General features: G+C 41.6%; 1 protein-coding gene across 1 annotated transcript; it reads left to right on the forward strand.

Annotated features, from left to right (window-relative positions):
- The first annotated feature begins 9,423 nt into the window (after positions 1–9,423).
- LOC140381499 (ubiquitin carboxyl-terminal hydrolase 2-like) lies at positions 9,424–20,524 on the forward strand. Its single transcript, XM_072465573.1, has 7 exons — positions 9,424–10,628; positions 12,084–12,272; positions 12,722–12,917; positions 14,226–14,423; positions 19,390–19,532; positions 20,100–20,238; positions 20,328–20,524. The coding sequence occupies exons 1-7, from the start codon at positions 9,424–9,426 to the stop codon at positions 20,514–20,516; spliced, it is 2,259 nt and encodes a 752-aa protein (XP_072321674.1). The 3' UTR covers positions 20,517–20,524.
- Positions 20,525–20,750: the final 226 nt, after the last annotated feature.

Consider the following 20,750-nt stretch of genomic DNA (forward strand, 5'->3'; position numbering starts at 1 on the left):
AATATTTGATTACTGTTGCTATGGTTACAACTTCTTCAGAGAAAGAAATTACAAAAATATTACTCTAACATGAATCATAAAACATTTGAGCAAACTTTTAACCGCATTAATGTTGTTTTGAAGATTGTAGATTCTTACTGGCATTTACCCCGGCATGAGGAATGTGTGGTCCTCTGACTGTCTTTTATTATTTTATATATTTTATGTTGTTTTATTTAGTTTTTATTTGGTTTGTACGTATTTATTTATTTTCTATGTATTTTTTCTTATTTTTAGCATATTTTACTTGTGCTTGTTTTTTACTCTGTGCAGCACTTTGGAGACTTTGTGTTGATAAAATGTGCTAAACTGTATTGGATATGTATTGCAAACCATTGAACTGTTTTTCTTTTTCTTCATGAATTCATGGCTGTTCAGAGGCTCATAGTGTTCGGGACATTCAGCACCGTTCTCTCCTGTCACCAGTGTCACCAGTGTCCCACCAGTGTCACCAGTGTTCACCAGTGTCACCAGTGTCACCAGTCCACCAGTGTCACCAGTGTTCACCAGTATCCCACCAGTGTCACCAGTATCACCAGTCCACCAGTGTCACCAGTGTTCACCAGTATCCCACCAGTGTCACCAGTGTCACCAGTGTCACCAGTGTCACCAGTCCACCAGTGTCACCAGTGTTCACCAGTGTCACCAGTGTTCACCAGTGTCACCAGTGTCACCAGTGTCACCAGTGTCACCAGTCCACCAGTGTCACCAGTGTTCACCAGTGTCACCAGTGTTCACCAGTGTCACCAGTGTCACCAGTGTCACCAGTGTCACCAGTCCACCAGTGTCCCACCAGTGTCACCAGTGTCACCAGTGTCCCACCAGTGTCCCACCAGTGTCACCAGTGTCACCAGTGTCACCAGTGTCACCAGTGTCACCAGTGTCTCACCAGTGTCACCAGTGTCACCAGTGTCACCAGTGTCACCAGTGTCACCAGTGTCTCACCAGTGTCACCAGTGTCACCAGTGTCACCAGTGTCTCACCAGTGTCACCAGTGTCACCAGTGTCACCAGTGTCACCAGTGTTCACCAGTGTTCACCAGTGTCACCAGTGTTCACCAGTGTCACCAGTCTCACCAGTGTCTCACCAGTGTCACCAGTGTCACCAGTGTCACCAGTGTTCACCAGTGTCACCAGTGTCACCAGTATCCCACCAGTGTCACCAGTATCACCAGTCCACCAGTGTCACCAGTGTTCACCAGTATCCCACCAGTGTCACCAGTGTCACCAGTGTCACCAGTGTCACCAGTGTCACCAGTCCACCAGTGTCACCAGTGTTCACCAGTGTCACCAGTGTTCACCAGTGTCACTAGTGTCACCAGTGTCACCAGTGTCACCAGTCCACCAGTGTCCCACCAGTGTCACCAGTGTCACCAGTGTCCCACCAGTGTCCCACCAGTGTCACCAGTGTCACCAGTGTCACCAGTGTCACCAGTGTCACCAGTGTCTCACCAGTGTCACCAGTGTCACCAGTGTCACCAGTGTCACCAGTGTCACCAGTGTCTCACCAGTGTCACCAGTGTCACCAGTGTCACCAGTGTCTCACCAGTGTCACCAGTGTCACCAGTGTCACCAGTGTCACCCGTGTTCACCAGTGTCACCAGTGTCTCACCAGTGTCACCAGTGTCACCAGTCCACCAGTGTCACCAGTGTCACCAGTGTCTCACCAGTGTCACCAGTGTCACCAGTGTCACCAGTGTCTCACCAGTGTCACCAGTGTCACCAGTGTCACCAGTGTCACCAGTGTTCACCAGTGTTCACCAGTGTCACCAGTGTTCACCAGTGTCACCAGTGTCACCAGTGTCTCACCAGTGTCACCAGTGTCACCAGTGTTACCAGTGTCACCAGTGTCACCAGTGTTCACCAGTCCACCAGTGTCACCAGTGTCACCAGTGTCACCAGTGTCACCAGTGTCACCAGTGTCACCAGTGTCCCACCAGTGTCACCAGTGTCACCAGTGTCACCAGTGTCTCACCAGTGTCACCAGTGTCACCAGTGTTCACCAGTGTCACCAGTGTCACCAGTGTCCCACCAGTGTCCCACCAGTGTCACCAGTGTCCCACCAGTGTCACCAGTGTCACCAGTGTCACCAGTCCACCAGTGTCCCACCAGTGTCACCAGTGTCACCAGTGTCACCAGTGTCACCAGTGTCACCAGTGTCACCAGTGTCACCAGTGTCTCACCAGTGTCACCAGTGTCACCAGTGTCACCAGTGTCACCAGTCCACCAGTGTCACCAGTGTCACCAGTGTCTCACCAGTGTCACCAGTGTCACCAGTGTCTCACCAGTGTCACCAGTGTCACCAGTGTCACTAGTGTCACCAGTGTCACCAGTGTTCACCAGTGTTCACCAGTGTTCACCAGTGTTCACCAGTGTCACCAGTCCACCAGTGTCACCAGTGTTCACCAGTGTCACCAGTGTCACCAGTGTCTCACCAGTGTCACCAGTGTCACCAGTGTCACCAGTGTCACCAGTGTTCACCAGTGTCACCAGTGTTCACCAGTCCACCAGTGTCACCAGTGTTCACCAGTGTCTCACCAGTGTCACCAGTGTCACCAGTGTCACCAGTGTCACCAGTGTCACCAGTGTCCCACCAGTGTCTCACCAGTGTCACCAGTGTCACCAGTGTCACCAGTGTCACCAGTGTCTCACCAGTGTCACCAGTGTCACCAGTGTCACCAGTGTCACCAGTGTCTCACCAGTGTCACCAGTGTCACCAGTGTCTCACCAGTGTCACCAGTGTCACCAGTGTCACCAGTGTCTCACCAGTGTCACCAGTGTCACCAGTGTCACCAGTGTCACCAGTGTTCACCAGTGTTCACCAGTGTTCACCAGTGTCACCAGTATCACCAGTGTCACCAGTCCACCAGTGTCACCAGTGTTCACCAGTGTTCACCAGTGTCACCAGTCCACCAGTGTCACCAGTGTCACCAGTGTCACCAGTGTCACCAGTGTCACCTTTAAGCCCTGTTCAGTGGCGCCTCAGCACGTGTTTATGCATCTGTTGTTTGTGGACATGACTCAGGCTGAACCTCGGGGCGTGTCCTGGGGCGTGTCCTGGGGCGTGTCCTGGGGCGTGTCCTGGGGCGTGTCCAGGAGCGTGTCCTGGGGCGTGTCCAGGAGCGTGTCCTGGGGCGTGTCCTGGGGCATGTCCTGGGGCGTGTCCAGGGGCGTGTCCTGGGGCGTGTCCTGGGGCGTGTCCAGGGGCGTGTCCTGGGGCGTGTCCTGGAGCTCACAAACTCTCATTCAAATTCATCAGACTCTTTGTTCCTCTCAGAATTAATTCCTTCAGGTTTGTGTTCGGATGAAACGATGTGGTGGAGACACAAAGTGTTCAATTAAATAAATACAATTGTTCTGCCATCGAAGTTATACCTTTTAAACAAAGACACACCATGACGTTTGTTTTGCTCTCGATGTCTATTACTCTCAACTCAAAAATCCCTTTCTTTTTAACTTTCTCAGGCCAAATTACAGGTAAGATCTTCAACTTTTAGCTATAAAAACATCTGTAACTGGAAAGAAATGCTACAAACACAGTCACTTCTCTTCACTCCGATACATTGTTGAACATGTTTTATTCGGTTGCTTGGAGATGACCCACATCTGACGTCACGGTTTTCTGAAAGTGTAAGCCGATACGGGACAGAGTTTGAAGTCGTCAGCGTCGGGACAAAGGGAGGTGACGTCGAACTTGACATTCAATCTGTTTTCCTCCTCAGACGCAGCCGAAGCTCGACACCGGCGTTTATCAGAAACCAATAAATGTGTAATGAACTTATGTAAAGCAGCTCTGGGGTTCTTCTCAAACTCCAGAAGAACACTTTAGTCCTGGTGTAGACTTTAGACCTGGTTTTAGTTCAGATCTGGTGGGACTCATGCGTATAATTAATCAAAATCCGTTTTACTTTACTACAAAAAAATCCCAGCTGTTTTATCAAATGCAACCAATTATATATCAAATAAAACAAATACAGCAAATCAATTAATGAAAAATAATTAAATAAAATGAAATGAATAAAATGAATAAAATAAAATATTTTTATTTTATGTATTTTATTTAAAAAATAAAATAATACAATTAATTATTACAATAAATCAATATAATAAAGTAAAGTAAAAAAATAAATAAAAAACACCGAAATACATTGCCTTTTAGTTATACTTATACTAACACTAATTTTCAACTTTCTTCTTCTGTTTTTTCTTCACTGGTTCAAAACTATAGACATTTAGCACGAATACAAATATCTGCATCCATCCATCCATTTTCTACCGCTTGTTCCCTTTTGGGGTCGCGGGTGACTGGAGCCTATCCCAGTGACTTTGGGCCTTAGGCGGGGCACAAATATTTTAATTAGAAAAACATAGAAACAAACCTGACATATTGTTGCAGGATTTTGTAGTAACCTGTTTTTTCTAGCTAGTACACAGATAAGTAGGTTAGAAATACAGAAAAATAATCACTGAATTCTACACATTTCTTGACCAAGACGGATTCAACTTTTGAAATACAACTGGACACAAACTGAAATGTTTCCTTAAACCTTTAATAATCTCCATGTTTTTACACTTTCAAACATTGACCACAATATGAGCAGAAGATGTTTGTGTTGTGTGTTTTTGCATTTTCCAGTAATTGAATAAACCCATTAAAAACTATAAAACCATTGATGCTGTAACTGCTCACGTCGGGTTTTTAATTCAATACTTTAATTATTTGTTCTGACTTGTCCTGTATCTATATTCAAAGAAGGTTTAAACCTCAATTTGATAAAGTGTCTAATAATAAATAGTAAACCACACCAAAATCGTCAAACTATAGGGAAAACACAGCTAACAGTTTTAGCCAAAGCTTAAATAAATGATGTTGTTTTTGACGCTTTTGTGAAATGATCTGCCAAACTGAGCTGCCCAAAGCGCTTTTATAAACCAAGAGCACACACAATTTGTTAATGTTAATGAAATCCGCTCATTCGTGGTTTGAATCACTGACCACTTCACCTCGTCCCATCAGGAACGTTTCTGTTTTGTTATTCAGTTCTGAGAGACGCGCGGGCGGCTTTCAAATGAACCATCCACATTAACATAATACATGGCCTCATACATTTGCTTTAATTCACGTGCAAAACAAACACTGATCATCTAATGCTTTTACTGTCGCTTCAGAAGCCGATTGTAGTCTTCTGGTCGTGTTTATAACGTGAACTTTTTGACAGAAGATTCAAATATAAAGCTGATAAATTGAAAAAATAAAGAAAAAAAATGCTCTGTGCTTTTAAAAGTAGTTTTATCCATCCATCCATTTTCTACCGCTTGTTCCCTTTCGGGGTCGCGGGTGACTGGAGCCTATCCCAGTGACTTCGGGCCTTAGGCGGGGTACACCCTGGACAGTGACCAACTCGTCGCAGGGCCAACACAGAGACATAGACATTACAGACAAAAAAAGTAGTTTTAATGTTTCTTAAATGTCTTGTTTTTAGTGTAAATCTGCACACTTTTTTTTGTTTTTACGATTTGTGTGCTGCAATTGTTCTTGACTTTGGCCCAGGTCACTCTTCACAGTTTTTACCTGGTTAAATACAGGTAAATAAATACTAGAATGAATTACAGAACATCTTTGTCCCAGTCTAAACCACAGGCACAGAAACAGCCTTGCGATTTCATAATTGCGCTGACTCAAATCGCAATTTCGATTCGATCTTTCGATTTCGATTTGATTCTGTCCAATCCATCCATTTCCTTTGAATCCTTTTCATCTCGGCCAGACTCAGACTCAAAGCTGTTCGGTGCCTCACAGTTTGAGCGTTACATGGAGGCCGCCGTCTCATATGGGACACAGAAGGCTGGTGGACACACACTTGGCTCAGAACGCTTCAGGCAAATATTGTGCAACAGACAGTTACGTGTGAATGTGAAGCTGACACTAGAGGGCGCTCAAGAGCAGGTGAGAGAGACTGCAGCCCAAGCTTTGATCATGTAGGGTTAGTAAGTAAGGGTGAAGTAATGATGTAGAAATAATGACCCTTCTCTCCCTCTGTAGATGCATCTGTTGTGCCTCTGTGTGAAGTCCAGATGGTAAATCCAGTGATAATGTCGTTGTGTTTCTGTTCTGAGTCATGAGACATTTACAACGGTTAAAAACAAAATGGTCCGGCCTTTGAATGGTGAAAAGTCCTCAAACTGGCACGAAAGCTGAAGTCTTCAAATGTGTGTTCACAGGCAACTGAGGCTTTCTAGACAAATGTAGGAAACGTTTAAACATAAGAAGTCTTTAACAGTGGCAAAACCTGATTTTAAGGTGTAATGCAAAGATGCAGAAACAGAATTTACCAAGAGCGCAGAAATTGCTTGTTGTTGCTTACACTATTTTCACATATGATAGTTAAAATGTGACTCTGAAAAATTATCTTATCATAGGCAAAACAAGAGCAAAAATGTCATAGACAGATTGGGTATTTGATGGTTTGTTTTTGAGGTAAATATGTAACATCCTTAAATATATATTTTTGGTGATGTCCGCCATCTGTAGGAAGGTTTTGGTGCTACAACCTCCAACCCCTTTACTTACAATAAAACAATGTATGTATTATAGACTATTTAAACAACTAAGCATTTTATATCAAAATCAGTTTAGCATGGAAAAGTCCTCACACCGTCCTTTGAATCAGGATGGAATCATGTGACTGAAAGCCATGAATTGGCTGTAGGACTTAAGCTGATGACACACAATAATAATTCTCTCAGTCAAATATGTCCCACAGCCTTTATCTCAAAGCTTTTACCTTTTAAACTCAACGCATTCGGCAAAAAACAAACAAATTAAGCCCAGACAGTTGTACAAATCTTACAATCTGTCATTTAACACGCTCTATACTCAAGTTAAGAATGATTATAGTAATGATGATAGTAATTAATAATCTTTTGAATGGTGAAATGTCCTCAAAATTTTGCCAGTAACAGGAAGCGGCAAAAACAAGACTTAAACAATCAAATAACTTCATTGCAGCTAAAAAAAGTGATAGTGATATTTGATAGAGAATTGAACGCTCTTGTGCAAATATGTCAAGTCTCTTGTTGTGTACAGCGTTACTATGTTCATGTTCCCTGAGGAGGTTTAAATACAGGCTGTTCCAGGTCTTTATCCGTCTACTCACCTGAGCATTGTCCCGTCTGTGTGTTTCTAGGACACAGTTGTGGAGACCGAGGACCCTCCGGAGTCTGTCTGAGAGACACTTTGACGTAAACAGTTCATTCAGCGTTTCGACTGAGCCTCGGATGCAGTTTGTGTTCACGGCGTGTGCACTTTGTTCTCTGTCGGTCCACGAGGATGGGAGAGCGGGGATCCAGGCGTTTGTGGTCAGGGATCCACAGTGAGCAGAGGTGAGAAGGATCTCTGTTTCATTCAGGCCAGATGCTGCAGGTGAAAGGGAAAACATCTTAAAATTGAAGATGTCCATTTCAAACTTCTCACATGAATGTAAGAAAAAAATGTATTACAAGTTTTCTTTGTATTGAATTAAAGGCATTTATGAGCAAAAACTGCCAAAATTGCACGTATTTGGGACATAGAAACAGACAGGTTTAAATGTTTTGATTCATTTTTGTTGACTTAATTGTTAAAAAAATACTGAGGAGATTTTGATTGCTTATTTAGTTTTTGAGTCAACTCGATCAGCGGAAAGTTGTCAAAAAATTCAAATTTTGCCTCATTTTTTAGACTCACAATTGCATTAAATCAGGCTTGGAATTAGATATCAACAAATCCTTCTGTATGTTCTGTCAAGATCTTGTTTTAGATTGTAAAGTTTGGTGTTTGTAGGTGCAACTTTAAGGGTCGTGGATGTGAGTGGACTAAATAAATCATAAAATATCTTAAGAAGCAGATTGAACCATTGTGTGTGTTGTGTAGCGTCTTGATCTCAATTTGAAGACATTACGACCTCTTGAAATCAACTTTCACCAAAGTGTTTCCACTGTATCCTTCTGTTTCTTTAGCATGACACATTTAACTCCTTTATTATCATCATTTCAGTGCTTCAACTGGATGTACGTTAGCATCATGTTGTGAATAGCCATGCTCCTAACTGAAGCTCAGCCTCCTTCATTCTCCCCTGTGGCCAACAGAGGGTGACAAAGGAAATACCAGTGCAAAAGTACACATATGTACTTTTATACTCTGACGATGGCATAATATGGAGCCTTCAGGTAAATGCAGTGGTCTGACCTTCTACTTAAATCCAACTAAATCCAAAGCATCGATCAGCTAAACAACATGTTGGTTATGTTCCTGAATACTAAAGGTGTGAGACCGAAATTATTTAAATATTTGTTGGAGGAACCTTCCAGACGATATTATGTGCTGTATTAGTTGAGATTGAAGTATAAGAAAACTATGAAATATCCATTTACCTTCCATTTCCTGGTTGATAAAGGCAAATAAAATAAAACGTTTCCAACCTACATCTGTTCAAATTTGTTTATTTTAATCCACTCATATTGTTGCATTTATTTGGGGGAGTGAGCAAAGTCATGTGTAATCCCGGGCCTGAGGGTGGAAGAAGAACAGATACAGAAACAAAAGAAATACTTAAGTAAAAATGAAAGTATCACATAAAACATCTACTTAAGTACCTGTTTTAAAATGTATTTTATAGTGAAAATTCAAGTTTTTCCCACCAATTTTGAGAGTTTTAATTTATAAATAATTTAACAGTGGTAATTTCATTAAATGTGTTTTATTAAATTTGTGTGAATTTGATCTATATATTTTTGTTCTCTCAAAGCTGAGGCTTGAACTCAAAATCTTTAGGCCCAATGAACGTTCTAAAAATAACCCCTCAAATCACTAAAAAAGTATTTGTACTTTTCTGTCCAGTTCAAAAATGTAGTGCAGTAGAAAGTACATATACCTGCTCTCAAATGTACGTAGTCAGGTAAAAGTAAAAAATAGTGAAATATACTTTAGTAAAGTACAGATACCTAAAAAAATATATATATACTTGAGTTCAGTGCTTTTACTTTTATACTTTGTTATACTTTCCACCACTGCTTAGACTCTCCATATTCTCCTCTATACAAGCACTGGGAAAATATAAATAAGTTAAGATAATACATTAAAACATCATTAGTATTTATCTTGAGTTTACCTCAAGTGCAGTGGCAATTTATTTTTTCAAGTTTGAAAATTGTCGTCTTTTTGTTATTTTAAAGAAAGAAAAACTGCTTTGCTTTTTCCATTGGCAAATCTCAAAACAAGAAAAATACTACTTATTAAACGATGGCCATTTTGTTTCCAGTGAGGTGAGTGCATTTGAGCCTTCCTGTTTAGTACATTTGAACCAGTTTCCCTCTGTTCTCGCCCAACACACTAGGTCCTGCTGATATGAAACCCAAGGCCTTATCCATCAAAGAGTGCGCCTGGACCTCAGAGGAGTGCCACTTTCTGGACGATGGATCATCTCAGAGCAACGGACTGTGCCTCCCAAACATCTTCAGACCCAAACGGATTAAACCGCTCTCCAAAACTCAGAATGGTCCCACTTTCCAGGTCTACTACACGGCCAGGGAACTGTTCACGGAAGTCCTGGACCGACGTGCCGTTCGAGGACTGACCAGGCGAGCCACCAGCGCCAAATCTGGAGCAAACCGTTCTTCTTACAACTCGAGCAAGGACCATAATGTAGACCTGTCCACCGAGGGGGAGTACATGGATGCCTTAACTTGGTTTTCGGTTGTTTTGAAAAGTGGGATTTTTGTCGACGGCAAATGCGATTCGAACTTGACCTTGGACGGATGGCAAGGTGTCCTCAAAAGAAACAGTTTTCTGACGGATCTAACGTCGCTTACGAGACTGGAGGACGTGACCAAACTCGAGATCCTGACAGCGTTTTGTAGCCATTTATCGAGACGCTACCAGTCATTGTATACACCCGGACTCAACTTGACCATAAAGAAATACCAGCTTTCGTACCAGCATGACCTGTCGTCTTTGCATCTCGCACTGCTTTGTGACGACAGCACGGGTTTTATTTGCAACATGTTTCTTTATATCCCCGGACAAATGCAAAAGCAAAGCCGAAAGCCGGTGATTCAGCAAGTTATAAGTCATCTTTTGAGGCCATTTTGTAGTAACAGTCACGTTGTTACGATCAACAGTTCCGCGTGGACGGACGGGAGACTCACCGGCGTCCTCGCAAACTTTGGCCTCAACATACATTTCATTCCTTCAGCTAAAACGTCGCAGGATTTGACGACTCATAGAAAGCGGCGAGCCAACCAGGAGTCCGAACTGGCCGCTCACCTCCAAGGCTGGACGGGGCCCGCTCTCTTTTGCCCGTCATACCCTAAGGGCTCAGAGGCGGACGTGTTTCTGCCCGGCCTGTGGGCGGCGCTGCACGTGGTCTGCATCAACACGTTTGTGCTCCACACGCTGCAGAACCAGGGGTCGGCGAGGAGCGTGGAGCTGAGCGATTTCACAAAGTCCCTGGGCTCTCAGCTCGTGGTGGATCCCATCGTGTCGGTGCCGGCGCTGCCTCGACTGCACAGCTCGTACCAGGACGGCCCGTTTACAGAGCCAGCCAATCAGCGGTGAGAATGTGTGGCTCTTGAATGTTCCGCAGTAAGGCGTTGAACATATCCGTGGAGAGACAATCACTTGCAAGTCAGATCTGTGTAGAGGCGACCCGCAGTGAGAATGCAGGTCTTTCCAAGGTGTTTTTGGAGCTACAAAAACAATAGTAATAGAATAAATGCAAAATTTATCAGTTTAACCATAGTGTGGAAAAGGCTTGTATGGCAAATCACAACACAAAAGGGTCATAGGTCATATTTTTAAGGACTTGCCCAGTAGACACCGTTATAATAAGATATTTCAAAGTATAATAAGAATTTCAAGGTAAGTCTGAGGCAACAGGATGAGATTAAAAACGTGGCCAAACCATGTGGACAATGTAAAATTAAGAACGTCTTTAAACTTGCCTAGTTTGAATGTATTTTTTTTTTTTTTACGGGATGCAATAGATAGATATATTCTCTGTTGATCCCAAAGGAAATCCTCCTTCAGCAGCACAAACATTTCCCCTGCACTTCTAAGTTGTGTTTGTGACAAAGCTTGAGCAAGAGCACGGGGTCAGCAGATCGTGTGTCGGGGCAGTCTGGGTAATCCTCAGGACAAAAGGCCTCTGTGTCCAGCAGCGTCACGGTCAGTATCCAGGTGAACGCCTCAGTCTTACGTCACTCAGTTGGTTCAGTCCCTGATGTGATTGGCCATTCTCTCTAAGTGTTTCCTGTGTAAGGTCTTCTGCCGTGTTTGGTGTAAAAAGTCAACATGTCACAGGTCCACAGTTTGGCTTGTGTCGAGCTCAAACATTTCCCCTGACCATAAACATTTTAGCCAATGCCGGACTTTAACCTGACACAGGCCTCCAGCGACGCAGGGAGAAGGCAGCCACTCAGAAGTCCTGTAAATGATAATAATGATAAGATAAGATAATCCTTTATTGTCCACACATGGGGAAATTTCATTGTTGCAACGCAGGTAGATACAGAGGAAAAGGACAGATAACTTATAGGAAGTTAAAAAAAACACTTAACAGAAGAACTCTTATAAACAAAAACTCTTATAAACAAAAACTCCTATTGACAAAACCTCTCATTTCCTAATAAGGAATGGAGGGGGGAAATAAATAAAGCTAAAAATAAAATAAAAAACAGCTAGCGTAAGACAAGATAATACTAATAATAATAATACTAATAATAATATTAATAATGATAATGATTATAATAATTTGATGCCTGTCAACTGGTTTCTCAGACTTCCTTCAAAACACATGCACATTTGTAAGTATATTATCTTGATTATTTGTGTCAAACATGAACATTAAAATTCCCCATCTCAATAATTTGTAACCAGCAAATTAGCTCCATTGACAGGGATTGTATCATTATGTCACGTTCTAGTTTACTGATTGTATTTTCTTCATCTCATGTACCAGGACAAGCGTGTTCTTTGACTTACATTATGCAATTATTTCACGTTTGCAGTTCCGCTGAGACCAACAGCTGTGGTCCAGTTCTGGAGAATGAGAAGATGTTGAAAAACCACCCTGGGGTCTGTGGCCTGGACAACTCTGGAAACTCATGTTACCTCAATGCAGTTCTGCAGTGTCTCTGCTCCACAGTGCCCCTGGTGGAGTATCTGCTGCAGCACGACACTCGTAAAGAGCTCCGCAGGTGAGACAAAAGTAACACTGTTTTTTGTGTTATTGTATGCGGAAAATGGGGCAAGTCTGGGAAAGGAAGAATAAATAAGAAAGTAAAACATGTATTGAAGAATAGAATAAAATCACTTATTTTTTTTGCCATTGAACACCAAAAATTAGCATTTGTCACAAGCCACAATAAATTCAATTATTATTATTACTCCAAGATCCATAATAGATTATTTGTCCTGTAATTGAACAAAAGAAAAGGGAAAAAACATAGGATTTTAACACCACAGTTGATACATTTAATAATTACGCCAACACATATAATAAACACATCAAATATAAATTAGAATGGCGTTTATGAGGAATAATATTTTGAATTTGACAAAAAGCAATAAAAGCGTATTAAACCTGATCCAAACATAATTTACAAATCCTTCGTGGACGCACATGACATGATTTCCCCGTGTGCAGGAGTAAGTGTCGCGTGGCGGAGGGTTTCGTGCGTCTCCTGGAGCAGATGTGGCTGGGCCGGTCGTCTCGCTGTGCCCCTGTGGAGGCCCGGGCCGTGCTCTGCTCCGTCCTGCCACAGTTCAACAACCACCAGCAGCAGGACGCCCAGGAGCTGCTCATGTACAGCATCAACGCCCTGCACGACGACCTCAAGAAGGTGCACCACACTTCATTCTGTTTATTCTGTAACAAACTGAAACACTATTAGAGCCCTTTTCTTAAAGCTTATACAGTGTTGCCCCCATCATATTATTAAATCATATTCTTCTTGATGCTTGCAGTGTTGCGTTGAACATAGAAGTAACTTTATTAAATCTGTAATCAGGGTTTTTTTGATCAGCAGAGGCAAAAAGTGACATTTATTCTCCACAAATTGTATGAAATAAATGATTCAGATATGGATTGTACGTAACACCACAGTCTCAGTGTAAATATGTGGGAAACACTGTTATTTCCCTCCATCTAATCTGTCAAAAATTTCCATAATTAATACTTTTTGTGTGATTTGTGTATTTTTTGTATTAGAATATCTTATACTATTTGCATAATGGAAACACCTGGATAACGGAAAGTCTAAAAAACAAGCTACATCCTACTCTCTCTGTTTCAGAATCAGAATTATTAATATCAACCCCAGTGGGAAGTTATTTTTCTTACAGACAAGCAGCCATCCAGCAGGAGAAACGAGGCAGTAACAGTGTATTGCGGATAATGTTTAATTAAATATATTCTATAGTTGATTTTTTTCTAGTTTTGGTATAACATAAACAAAAGAACATAACACAGAGAGTGAACATAGAAGCTCAAATGGCAGAAGACTTCCACACAAAATCCATTGACACTAATATTTACATTTTGTGCGGTGTCGAGTTAATAAGTGTGCAAACTGACAGTATAAAAAATGGAGCCAATGCGTTGGTTTGCGAGAGTTACAACTGTCCTCGAACGTACCATTTTAAAGCCGGTATTTAAGGTGATTTTTACGCCATGATTCTTAAAAAATGCAGGTTGTGTTATCTTTCAACAATAATGGTCTTAATACTGAGCGGTGAGTCTGTGTTTTCTATCACAAATACCTGAAAAATTGCTTATTTTATGCTTTTTAACTTCAAATAAAGACAGATAAAGTGTGTGGAATACTATGTTAAACTAGCAATTATAATTAGTGCAGTCTTTGATTGTTGGGTCAGTTCTTGTCATCCATTTTTCGTGATGGTCTTCTTCGCTGCTGCCAGAAGAATTCTCCAAAGGTATCCATTTATTGTGTCCATGGCAGGAGTTTTGAGGCTCAGAGACGTTGTAGTTCTGAAGTCAAGTGGGACGCCAAAGACAATCTGCAGTGCTTTATTCATCTCAGACCAGTATTTGTGAACAGTGTGACGCATGAAAATGGAATAATGTCTCCAGCAACAAGTTTTTCCCTGTGACTAGAGTGTTGTTTCACATAAAGCTTGTGTGTCGTCAGGTTTCCCGTCGTCAGCTGGGCCTGGAGCAGAAGAGGAGCGCTCTCCGGTCGGACAGTTCCGTGGTGTCGCGTCTCTTCGAGGGCCGTCTGAGTGGAGTGACTCTGTGTTTACACTGTGACCATCAGGCCCACAGCTCACAGCCCTTCACCATCCTGTCACTGCCCATCCCGAGCGGGCTCATCTCCTGCTCCATACAAGTACTGCACTGACACACATGTACAGAGAGAATAATGATGGAACATGCTCTGTATATGTGCTCATACATGTACTGCACTGACACATGTGTACAGAGAGAATAATGATGGAACATGCTCTGTATATGTGCTCATACATGTACTGCACTGACACATGTGTACAGAGAGAATAATGATGGAACATGCTCTGTATATGTGCTCATACATGTACTGCACTGACACATGTGTACAGAGAGAATAATGATGGAACATGCTCTGTATATGTGCTCATACATGTACTGCACTGACACACGTGTACAGAGAGAATAATGATGGAACATGCTCTGTATATGTGCTCATACATGTACTGCACTGACACACATGTACAGAGAGAATAATGATGGAACATGCTCTGTATATGTGCTCATACATGTACTGCACTGACACACATGTACAGAGAGAATAATGATGGAACATGCTCTGTATATGTGCTCATACATGTACTGCACTGACACACATGTACAGAGAGAATAATGATGGAACATGCTCTGTATATGTGCTCATACATGTACTGCACTGACACATGTGTACAGAGAGAATAATGATGGAACATGCTCTGTATATGTGCTCATACATGTACTGCACTGACACATGTGTACAGAGAGAATAATGATGGAACATGCTCTGTATATGTGCTCATACATGTACTGCACTGACACACATGTACAGAGAGAATAATGATGGAACATGCTCTGTATATGTGCTCATACATGTACTGCACTGACACACATGTACAGAGAGAATAATGATGGAACATGCTCTGTATATGTGCTCATACATGTACTGCACTGACACACATGTACAGAGAGAATAATGATGGAACATACTCTGTATATGTGCTCATACATGTACTGCACTGACACACGTGTACAGAGAGAATAATGATGGAACATGCTCTGTATATGTGCTCATACATGTACTGCACTGACACACATGTACAGAGAGAATAATGATGGAACATGCTCTGTATATGTGCTCATACATGTACTGCACTGACACACATGTACAGAGAGAATAATGATGGAACATGCTCTGTATATGTGCTCATACATGTACTGCACTGACACACATGTACAGAGAGAATAATGATGGAACATACTCTGTATATGTGCTCATACATGTACTGCACTGACACACGTGTACAGAGAGAATAATGATGGAACATGCTCTGTATATGTGCTCATACATGTACTGCACTGACACACGTGTACAGAGAGAATAATGATGGAACATACTCTGTATATGTGCTCATACATGTACTGCACTGACACACATGTACAGAGAGAATAATGATGGAACATGCTCTGTATATGTGCTCATACATGTACTGCACTGACACACGTGTACAGAGAGAATAATGATGGAACATGCTCTGTATATGTGCTCATACATGTACTGCACTGACACACATGTACAGAGAGAATAATGATGGAACATACTCTGTATATGTGCTCATACATGTACTGCACTGACACACGTGTACAGAGAGAATAATGATGGAACATGCTCTGTATATGTGCTCATACATGTACTGCACTGACACACATGTACAGAGAGAATAATGATGGAACATGCTCTGTATATGTGCTCATACATGTACTGCACTGACACACATGTACAGAGAGAATAATGATGGAACATGCTCTGTATATGTGCTCATACATGTACTGCACTGACACATGTGTACAGAGAGAATAATGATGGAACATGCTCTGTATATGTGCTCATACATGTACTGCACTGACACACATGTACAGAGAGAATAATGATGGAACATGCTCTGTATATGTGCTCATACATGTACTGCACTGACACACATGTACAGAGAGAATAATGATGGAACATGCTCTGTATATGTGCTCATACATGTACTGCACTGACACACATGTACAGAGAGAATAATGATGGAACATGCTCTGTATATGTGCTCATACATGTACTGCACTGACACACATGTACAGAGAGAATAATGATGGAACATGCTCTGTATATGTGCTCATACATGTACTGCACTGACACACATGTACAGAGAGAATAATGATGGAACATGCTCTGTATATGTGCTCATACATGTACTGCACTGACACACATGTACAGAGAGAATAATGATGGAACATGCTCTGTATATGTGCTCATACATGTACTGCACTGACACACATGTACAGAGAGAATAATGATGGAACATGCTCTGTATATGTGCTCATACATGTACTGCACTGACACACATGTCCAGAGAGAATAATGATGGAACATGCTCTGTATATGTGCTCATACATGTACTGCACTGACACACATGTACAGAGAGAATAATGATGGAACATGCTCTGTATATGTGCTCATACATGTACTGCACTGACACACATGTACAGAGAGAATAATGATGGAACATACTCTGTATATGTGCTCATACATGTACTGCACTGACACACATGTACAGAGAGAATAATGATGGAACATGCTCTGTATATGTGCTCATACATGTACTGCACTGACACACATGTACAGAGAGAATAATGATGGAACATGCTCTGTATATGTGCTCATACATGTACTGCACTGACACACATGTACAGAGAGAATAATGATGGAACATGCTCTGTATATGTGCTCATACATGTACTGCACTGACACACATGTACAGAGAGAATAATGATGGAACATACTCTGTATATGTGCTCATACATGTACTGCACTGACACACATGTACAGAGAGAATAATGATGGAACATGCTCTGTATATGTGCTCATACATGTACTGCACTGACACACATGTACAGAGAGAATAATGATGGAACATGCTCTGTATATGTGCTCATACATGTACTGCACTGACACACGTGTACAGAGAGAATAATGATGGAACATGCTCTGTATATGTGCTCATACATGTACTGCACTGACACACATGTACAGAGAGAATAATGATGGAACATGCTCTGTATATGTGCTCATACATGTACTGCACTGACACACATGTACAGAGAGAATAATGATGGAACATGCTCTGTATATGTGCTCATACATGTACTGCACTGACACACATGTACAGAGAGAATAATGATGGAACATGCTCTGTATATGTGCTCATACATGTACTGCACTGACACATGTGTACAGAGAGAATAATGATGGAACATACTCTGTATATGTGCTCATACATGTACTGCACTGACACACATGTACAGAGAGAATAATGATGGAACATGCTCTGTATATGTGCTCATACATGTACTGCACTGACACACATGTACAGAGAGAATAATGATGGAACATGCTCTGTATATGTGCTCTTACATGTACTGCACTGACACACATGTACAGAGAGAATAATGATGGAACATGCTCTGTATATGTGCTCATACATGTACTGCACTGACACACATGTACAGAGAGAATAATGATGGAACATGCTCTGTATATGTGCTCATACATGTACTGCACTGACACACGTGTACAGAGAGAATAATGATGGAACATGCTCTGTATATGTGCTCATACATGTACTGCACTGACACACGTGTACAGAGAGAATAATGATGGAACATGCTCTGTATATGTGCTCATACATGTACTGCACTGACACACATGTACAGAGAGAATAATGATGGAACATGCTCTGTATATGTGCTCATACATGTACTGCACTGACACACATGTACAGAGAGAATAATGATGGAACATGCTCTGTATATGTGCTCATACATGTACTGCACTGACACACATGTACAGAGAGAATAATGATGGAACATGCTCTGTATATGTGCTCATACATGTACTGCACTGACACACATGTACAGAGAGAATAATGATGGAACATGCTCTGTATATGTGCTCATACATGTACTGCACTGACACACATGTACAGAGAGAATAATGATGGAACATGCTCTGTATATGTGCTCATACATGTACTGCACTGACACACATGTACAGAGAGAATAATGATGGAACATGCTCTGTATATGTGCTCATACATGTACTGCACTGACACACATGTACAGAGAGAATAATGATGGAACATGCTCTGTATATGTGCTCATACATGTACTGCACTGACACACATGTACAGAGAGAATAATGATGGAACATGCTCTGTATATGTGCTCATACATGTACTGCACTGACACACATGTACAGAGAGAATAATGATGGAACATGCTCTGTATATGTGCTCATACATGTACTGCACTGACACACATGTACAGAGAGAATAATGATGGAACATGCTCTGTATATGTGCTCATACATGTACTGCACTGACACACATGTACAGAGAGAATAATGATGGAACATGCTCTGTATATGTGCTCATACATGTACTGCACTGACACATGTGTACAGAGAGAACTCGATTACATTTACTGTAACTTTTTGAAGTCATTGTTCTTCTCCCAGTAGATTTTGGACTGTATACTTGTATTTCTACTTGAGTCAGATGTAGGAACAGTACTCTTACTTAAGAAAAGGGTTTGTTATTTGGCATTTGTTTCTTTGCACCGCTCCTTAAGATATGATTTAGTTTATTCAGTAAAATATTTTGTCAATCCTTTGAATATACTAGAATTCAATCAAATCAATCAAATCAATCAATCAATGTAGAGCACCACTCATACAAAATGTAAACTCACTGCTTTACAGCCATAAAAAACACAGTACAAAATAACTCACACCACAAAGAGTAAAAGCATAAATAGTCCCATTAAAATGTATTTAAAATTGTAAAATGCAGATAAAATTCCCTCAGTCTTAAATATTGCCATGGTTCATTATGTTGTTTGTCCTTCTAATTTCATTAACTTAGACTTATAACAGATATTAGATATTACATCCTTGCAGTGTCTCTTATTTACTTTACCAGAGTAAATACTTTGACAGTTCCAGTTCTTGGTGCTTCTCTGTGTAAAGCTCTGGTCTCTGGGGCTGTTTTCAGGACTGTCTGTCGCTGTTCTTCGAGCAGAGCGTCCTGAACGGAGGAGAGGAGGTGCTGTGCTCCGAGTGTGGCCTGAGGAGAGAGACGGCCGTGGTCACGTACCTGGACAAACCCCCCGACATCCTCGTCCTGCACCTCAAACGGTAACGACACAGTCACAGGGACCCAGTAAAGAAATAAACAAGATAAGTTCATGTGCAAATAAGTGCGTGAATCAAGTGATATTTACCTCAATTTGAATATTTTTACTCTTTAAATAAGATTTGCCAAAGGAACAAGCTGTTTTTTTTTTATTTCAAGTGCAGTAGTTGTTTTTGTATTTGTTGTTGTTGCTAATTTCAACTAAGAAAATGTTTAACTTTAAATAAGAAAACCACACACAAGGTATTTTTTGCTTGTTCCATTGGCAAATAGTATTCAACAGTCAAAGAATCCTCAAATTAAGACAAATACTGCTTAATTCAAGCATGTGTAATATTTCAGTCGGTCTTAACACTGAAATGCTCTGAATTATAAGAGTATCTTGTTTAAACCTGAATTTAATGGATCCTTGAGTAGAGTCTAATTTAATCCCTTGATACATCACATTAATAAACCGTTATGGCACAACGTCCCGTTATGGAACGCTTCAATGCAGTTGTATTTTGTGGAGATAATGACAGATAAATACTGCAGATCTCAATGTATCGCCTGTGTGTCGTTTCCTGCAGGTTCGGCTGTAAAGGAAAGAGTCAGGTCAAACTCAAGACCAACGTGGACTTTTCCACAGACAGACTGGACCTGAGCCCGTTCCTCTCCAGCTCCGTGTGCAGCTCCACCTCCTGCTCCTACGGACTGTACGCCGTCGTGGTGAGTCTCCACCACAATCACCGCCTCTTTTAGATCGAAACGTCCTTCTGCCACGTGCCCTTCCTTGTCCTGGTGTTGTATTCCTGCAGAACCACATCGGTCACTTGCACATGGGACACTACACGGCTCTGTGCTTCAACACCGTGACTCAGGCCTGGCACTGCTTCGACGACTCGGTGGTGCGGCCGGTGGAGGACGTCCTGGTGCAGTCTCCTCACGCCTACATCCTGCTCTACAGCCGCAAGCCTTTCCTCAGGCCGCAGATACAAGGACTGTGACCGCACTGGACCGTCCCGGACCTCAGAGGAGACGCTGGAAGATGAGCATGTTGGTCCTTTAAATGTGTGTCAAGAGATGGATTTAGCACATTCATTCACTGCAAACTCTGTGGTGGACTTTGGTAACCACAGCAACACTTTGCCAAGACTGGGAAATGTGTCATTTATCACGTTTTTCCCTCATATCAACATTTTGTATTTGAATTTGCCCATTTTATGAACAGCAACAAGACA

This window comes from Eucyclogobius newberryi, unplaced genomic scaffold (assembly GCF_026437365.1).
Source record: "Eucyclogobius newberryi isolate DKJ021-1_F unplaced genomic scaffold, fEucNew1.0.hap1 SCAF_5, whole genome shotgun sequence".
In the NCBI taxonomy this organism is placed as follows: Eukaryota; Metazoa; Chordata; class Actinopteri; order Gobiiformes; family Gobiidae; genus Eucyclogobius; species Eucyclogobius newberryi.

Bases quoted from the DNA above. Each gene is read 5' to 3' on its own strand.
- LOC140381499 (XM_072465573.1), top strand. From the start codon at position 9,424: ATGAAACCCAAGGCCTTATCCATCAAAGAGTGCGCCTGGACCTCAGAG. The intron at 12,273-12,721 runs GTGAGACAAAAG...CCCCGTGTGCAG, and splicing joins ACTCGTAAAGAGCTCCGCAG to GAGTAAGTGTCGCGTGGCGG. The intron at 14,424-19,389 runs GTACTGCACTGA...GGCTGTTTTCAG, and splicing joins TCATCTCCTGCTCCATACAA to GACTGTCTGTCGCTGTTCTT.